Source organism: Chaetura pelagica, unplaced genomic scaffold, assembly GCF_000747805.2.
Source record: "Chaetura pelagica isolate M959 unplaced genomic scaffold, ChaPel_1.0 scaffold17, whole genome shotgun sequence".
Lineage (NCBI taxonomy): Eukaryota > Metazoa > Chordata > Aves > Apodiformes > Apodidae > Chaetura > Chaetura pelagica.
The window spans coordinates 4,708,388-4,715,486 of NW_009970726.1; the positions used below are offsets into that span (position 1 = coordinate 4,708,388).

At 40.4% G+C, this 7,099-nt stretch overlaps 1 protein-coding gene across 1 annotated transcript in view; it reads right to left on the bottom strand.

Annotated features, from left to right (window-relative positions):
- Nucleotides 1–7,099, bottom strand: part of MAP3K8 (mitogen-activated protein kinase kinase kinase 8) — a 15,878-nt gene that overhangs the window by 4,444 nt on the left and 4,335 nt on the right. The window contains exons 3-5 of the mRNA XM_010006972.1: nucleotides 6,803–6,967; nucleotides 5,068–5,329; nucleotides 2,743–2,849 (exon numbers count right to left, since the gene is read on the bottom strand). Coding sequence (XP_010005274.1) covers nucleotides 2,743–2,849; nucleotides 5,068–5,329; nucleotides 6,803–6,967 — 534 coding nt within the window. The remainder of the gene's footprint in view (nucleotides 1–2,742; nucleotides 2,850–5,067; nucleotides 5,330–6,802; nucleotides 6,968–7,099) is intronic.

Here is a 7,099-nt window from a genome sequence, read left to right on the forward strand (position 1 = left end):
CAGCAGGCCTCTACAGCTGCTACTTACTCCTATCCATGGCTCTTCTTGGAACTAAGGTAAAATAAGTGCATCTACAACTGCCACCTTTAAGTCTCACAAGGAGCAAATAACAGAATTTCTGCTTTTGTAAAATATGTCATTAGCAAACACAATAAAGCAACTGCCTTCTTGAGGAAAAAAGAATGCTGGAGCAAGAACCCATCTGCAGTTATAGTCCAAGTGTGAAAATGGCCAAAATGCACCTTGATTGCACAGGGACAAAAAGCAAAAACAAGAAGTGCACCAAAGCTGTGTGTGATCTCAGTCTCATTTAGACTGGCCTAAGACTCTGCTCCCAGGTACCTTCCCATTCCCACTCCTCCCTACTGCTGAGCTGGCATTTATCTGCCAGTCAGACCAGAGGCACAACCCAGCTAAAAAACAGTCTTTCTCTTCATGCTGTGCCAGTTTTGGTTTAGCATTTCTGCAAATGAATTACGTTCCAGAATCAGTAAACCTTAGTAGGTAACTTTTTCCTCCCCTCAAATGGCTGTCACTGAAGTTTACGTATTTTAACCAAGTGACAGAAACATAATAGCAAGTGTGGCAAATGCCTAGAAAAAATATTTCCTGCAGAGCAGTTTCAACACAAACTCAATATATTGTGGTGCACGTGTTGTGCACACATTGTACAGAAAACCCAGGGTTTTCATGCTACACCAACTAAACAAAACTTCACTATCTTTCAATCATTCCACTCAGAATTGCAACTATTTGTTTTCATAAACACAAAGAAGATTCACCACATTTAGCCTGTCCATGCTATTGAAGCAAATAAAAAACCCTAAACCCCCAGAGGAGAACATGCACAGGAAAAAGATAACTCCAACTGTTGCTTCCTTCATGGACATCAGTCTCTGCCAACACCAGAAGTAAGAGAAACCAGCAAGTTCACAGGGATGACACTGCCTAGCAGAGACAGAACCCTAACAAGGGCTTGCACAACCACATGCAGAAACAGCATTCCTGGACAATTGCACCACTTCTTAAGGCTGCATAATTTAGGAGGACTTTGGAGAGCCAAGGTATTACTTTGAAAAAAATCAAGAAATCCAGTGCCATCAAAAAATAAAGAGGGCATTTGTGGGTAACTGGATTAGGCACCCCACACAGCTGAACACAGGCACTGTGTGGAGGGGAAGATTATAGACCTGGATTAATGATATTCCTGCAAGTCTTTGACTGGTATTTCAAAACCTCCTTTCCCAGCATCCTCCTTACAACCTTACTTCTGGCCTGTGACGCTGTGGCAGAAAAGCAGGATTGCTGGTGCTGAGCACTGGCTACCTCTCCCCTGACACAGCAAACACCAGGCACAGCTGTGTTTTAGGGTTGCGGGGATTATCTGCTCTCTGAGGACAAGACTGCAGGTGCCCAAAAATGCAGAATAATTTTCTTCCTACTGAGTGAAGAACAAAGTGTTTTTCGCGGTTGTTCCTACCAACATGAACTTGGAATCTGCTCTGACAGCCAGGAGAGGATAATCACCAGTCCACTCCAAAATGTGGAGATTTCCTGTTTACACATATCACCACCCTTGGGAGATACCCTACCGTGGCTTCCAACTCATTTCCACAATTTTTCTTATTAACAGCACACAAAAGCCCCCCAAACAAAGAAAGAAACCAAACCAGAATAAAACTCCCACAAGGTATATACATAAAATGCCAGAAAGCATGTTGCTTCCAGCACAGTAAGCATATTAAGCTCTTAATTCCCTTGATTAGAATGACAGTGAAAACAAATGTTGAAGTATTTTCTCACATATCTCAAAACCAATAAACAAGCCTGCCATTCTGTGAAATCTTGGTTTATCCTACTCTTTCAAGGAGTGAAATGCTCTTTGTCAGCTATACAAGTATCTCCTTGAAACACATGCCTATACTGTAGAAGACTATCAAATAAATAAGCATCAGTATTTCAGCTGAAGAGTTTCCTGTAAACAGCCTCCTCCAGCACCAGAGAGCAAGCAAAGCCACATTTGCAGCAGCTGTCCAAGCTAATTGTTGCTGCTTGGTTGTTTGCTAAAGCTCTAGCCCTGGAAACACTTCAGAACAAGAGCAGCCCAAGTGGTGTGCAGGACGTTCAAAGTCACTGAGCACATTTAAAAGGCCCTCACCTCCAACCCTGTAATGCCTCAGCAGTTCACCACAGATAATCACTGTGCCATACCTAACTCCCTAAGGACAAGAAGGTTACATGTAGTTGGGGAACAGAGCTTAGAAATGCTACGGTATGAAACCTAGAGGTCAGTCATTTCTGTTGTTTCACAGGAGGAGTCAAACTACTGTGTTGAGCAGGTCACCCCAGTGCACAGCCAGTATCTCAGAAGAAATCTTGCTAGAGCAAAGAACAAATTCCTGTCTGAAGCATCTCTGACCAGCAGCTGATTCACTGCAAACAACCCTCCTCACAGTATTATTCACTCGTTTGCCTTTGGTGAACCTTGATTTCTCTTTGACTTCAGACTTCATAATAACTAACATACGGGACTGCAGAGAAGGTGATCCTTTCAAAGTGTAAAACCTGAATCCCCATTCAGCAAATTGAAAATAAAAATTGATTACACTAATGTTTGTAACTTTTTATAAATTATTATAAAACTCTTTTGCCCAAGCTTCTATCCTTAAACTCCAAATGTGAGCCTAAGCATCACAATCACGGGAGTCATACAAAATAACTGTTGTCTCTCCAGGTTCTTACCTCTGTTCCTCTAAGATCTTTGGGATAGTAAATGTCTTCAGTCATTTGAACACTTAGGCCAAAATCCACCAAAACAGCCTTAGTGGACATAAATACAATGTTGCTTGCTAAAAGAAAAAAAAATGACAACATTTAAGTTTCTAGCATGCTGAGCACTTAATTCTACAACATGCCTGTTGCACTTGAGGGTTAGCCTGAAAAAGGAGATTAACACAACCAGTCTCTACAGCCCACGAATGGAGCCCTTCTTCTAGACAAAATGGCTCTGTTAGTGATGGAGTCCAATTTTAAATCAGATCTTAGAAATCAAACTGGACTAGTTTACATAAAAGAAGAATCAACATTTGGTCCTTTTCCTAGCTTAAAAAATAAGAGAGACAGAGAGAGAAAATGGCTGAGGGTAAAGGAGGAAGGTGGAAGGCTGCCAGGCAGCTCAGCACAGCAAGGCTTGCTCTGAAGATGTTCAATGGTCTCCAAAGTGGAGAGCATGCAGTGCAGCTATAAACATAATTTTTGGTCGCCACGAGGTTTCTCTATACTGAAGATTTAAATTAAGACAGAAGCAGAGAGAAACCAAGGCCCCTCCACAGCAGCCTCATCATTCTGCACCTGTCAGGGACAGCAGCTCAGCCTAGCAACAGAGGAGAGACTATGGAAATGATGGAAAGTTCCAACCTCTCACAGAATTGCAGCAATATCTAGGAGCTCAATTCCCTTTCCTTCATAAAACTCTGCCTATGGCACAATTTTATACTCAGAGGCTTTCTTTGCAGTTGTATTTCTGATCAAGTATTTGAAGGTAGTGCTCTGTGCAAGCCTCGGGAAATCCTCGTTTCAGAAGACATGGACAAATTAAGTCTCCAAGTAGTACAACAGAAACACATTTTCTCCCAAAGGAAACTGTAGGTCATTCTCCATCTTGACAGTGGCCATTCAGTGGCAAAATGCAGGCTTTGATTTCAATAGTACTGGTTCCTGCAGCAATCCTTCACAGACCTGACTCCTTACCCATTCTACACAACTATGTAAGTAAATTTGTAATTTTAGAGAGATCTTCGCAGATATGGGTTTTAAACACCACATAAAGGGCAGTGCAGAGGGGGGACCACACTGCCACAGAACAGCACAACCTCTGCTGCTTGTTTGGGAGTGCACCCAGCCCCAGCTTCAGCTGGTTTTGGACTAAAGTTCTCCCCACCAAACAACCTTAGTTTAAACCACTTTCCAATCAAGAATTAAAGCGTGGCAGCACCAAACTGCTCCTAAGAGCCAACAGAAAGTCTTTCTTTCCTTCCTGGCTCAGAGTAGTCTTTCTCTTACTGAAATCCCCATCTCTTTCTGTCTAGATGTGGTGGGTTGGTTTTTGGCTGGCTTGGTTTTTACACCTTATTATTAATGTCATTGTTACTGCCAATTAGAATAAACCCACAGGAAAGACTCTTACTACAAGCTAAAAAGCAGAACTAAGGAAAAATAAAGCAGGTTTATAGTTGTCAGAATCTCAAAGACTTCCATCTGAATACTGACCCAGATTAAGTAAAAAAACCCCATGCAAAACAGAGATAAAAATGTAGCAATTCTTGACAATCATCTTCTGTCAACTATTTACTGTAACATTTCTATTTGAATATTTCTATTTTAAAACCTCAAGTTTAGCAAAAATTAACTCATAGAAGATTAACATCATAATTAGAAGCACTGTTACTAGAAAGGCAAAATTTATCTGTTTGCAGGGGGAGAAGGTGCTGGGAGAAACAGTATTTAATATTAAATGTGATGCATTAAAATGAAATTTTAAAGCAATTTACCATTAATGTATTGCATTTAGGTTTAATATTAATACATTTTGATTATTCATACATGTTAATACTCAGAACTTAAAAAAATTAAATATATACTAAAATTTGCTGCAAAAGTTGAAAGAAGAAAACACAAATTCTGTATTTAGTTCTAAAGTGGCTCAAATTGAGGAAAAGCCATGCAGAAACATAAAACCTAAAAGGAGGTGCAAACAGAAGGTGGGGCATGCAAGCACTCAGGATGAATTTATATGGAAAAAACAAAACTTCTGGCTTAACACAGACTTGCAGTTTCACTAATTTTCTTTAGGTTTTTATTTCAAATTGTGTTGCTCAAGAAAGGCAAAGGAACTATGACTTCTAAATCATCCTCTCTACTGAAGTGAATTAATAAGTAGTGTAAATGCCGTGTTCTGATGGTTATCCATCCCTCCCTCCTAGAGAGGCAACACTTACACACCCCAGGGTCTCCACCAGAGCCCCCAGCCTGGATCAGAAAGCACCCCAAGGAATCACATACACATACGTTTGATATCATGATGGATAATCCTCTTGGAGTGGAGAAAGTCAAGTCCTTTCAGAATATGTTTTGTCACCCAAATAATTTCAAATTCTCTCATGGGACCACAACTCTCCAGTTTTTCCATGACAGATCCTCCCTCTCCAGCTTCCATGAAGAGATGGATGGTCTCATCCCACAGGATAGCACCGTACAATTCAGCAATGTTTTCGTGACGGAAACACGCCTGTATTTCAACATCTGACGGCTTGAACTGTTCCACTGGGACCTGGGACATTGAAACAAAACCACAGAAAAGCAGCTCAAAAACCAAGTTATCCATACCAACACTAGTGATCCAAGATTAAAATGGAAGAAGGAAGAAAAACACTCCTATCCACTTGTTAAAATACAGAGCTTTATTTTGATTGATCCTGTGGCTTGTTCTTCCTTTCCAGTTGAGATTAATTTTGTTTAAAGTTGAGAGGTTTTGGAATCATGCCCAAATAAGAAATGTAATCTTCCAGAAAAAGTGATGTAGCAAGAGTTATTCCCATCAAAATCTGGTGGTTACGCAAAAGCTCTAGGCAAACTTCCTGGTGAAGGAGATAAAAAACCCACTGCTTTTTCCATTAGCTTTGTGCAGCCCCATCTGCTCTACCAGAGTTACACACCTGCCTGACACATGGATCTGTGCTTGCAGCCCTCAGTGCAGTCTACAGACTAACCATGCTCAGGACATTAGTGACCTCAATTCAGTCCTTATCAGCACTGGTTTATGGCTTACAAAGAATGGAACCTGCTTTAAAGAGAGCACCTGGCAGCACTGCATTTCTTTCAAAGGCACTGACAGCAGATTGCTAAGACAAAAATACAGTGCTTGCTTACACACAGAAAGGCTACTACTGCTCTTTTTACTCTCCTTGCAGGCTTGGGGCTATGAACCAAATAAGAGGCTAATATTTTGATTGCAATGAGAAATACTGTTTGTATTTTCATAAACATTAGGACACTTTAATTCTGCAGTGGGTTATGCAAAAGTGGCAAATTATATTTGTCCCCAGGAAGCTACACTGACTGCAAGGGAAGGCCATATAACTGCCCCCCCATCTCATTCACACAGGTCAGTGGAGGAACAGAGCAGTATCCCAGTTGAACTTCTATTGGTCCTAAATATTTACTACTCAATTCAGAATCATATGTTGAAAAGTAAAGCTGAAATAAAACATTGGCTTGCATAAAAAGAGAGGGGTGCTCAGTAGTTAAGTTCTTGAGACCTCTCATGACCTTATGCTTGGTGCCCATAACACAAGCAGAGTTGCACATAAGCTGAGTTCTCAGAGATATTAATGGCAGTGGAATAAAGAAAACTTATCTGAAGACTCCAGTTGAAGGATGAGATCCTAAAACCACCTGCAGGAACAGGGTTTGATCTCATGCTGGTATTTTAAAATCCTGAGTACAGCAGGATAAGCAGAAATTCTTCTACCCCCACATGGCAGCAGGCCTGCCCATGTGGCAATTACATATACTTCCAGATATTTAAAAGATGCTGAAACTTTTGCAGTCTCAGAGCTAAAAAATTTCAAGAAGTTAACAGTTAAAAATATGTATTTTTCCTATCTTGTGTAGGCCAACAAAAGTAAAACTGAGATGATCATCAGCCTAACAGTGAAAACGGATGCTGACATATTTGAAAATATACTGTATGCACTATGTTGTACAATATTTGCTCAGAGATAAAACTACTGAACTAACATACCAGTTTGCATGCCATTCTTTTCTTGGTTTCTCTATCTTGGGCTAAGTACACCTTCCCAAAAGCTCCCCGAGGAATAAAATCAGAGCCAATGTTCCTGTAAGTCAGCTTCCACGGAAACAGGAGCACATCCGAGTCGATTTGATAGCGCCCGTTCTTGGGTGTGATCTTGGGAGTTAAATTAACAAAAAAACAACAAAAAAAACAATTAAGTGAAAACTACTTCAACCCTAATTAATTTTATACATGTAGTGGAAATAAAATAATATATAACTTATATATGTGCATGATACATGCAAT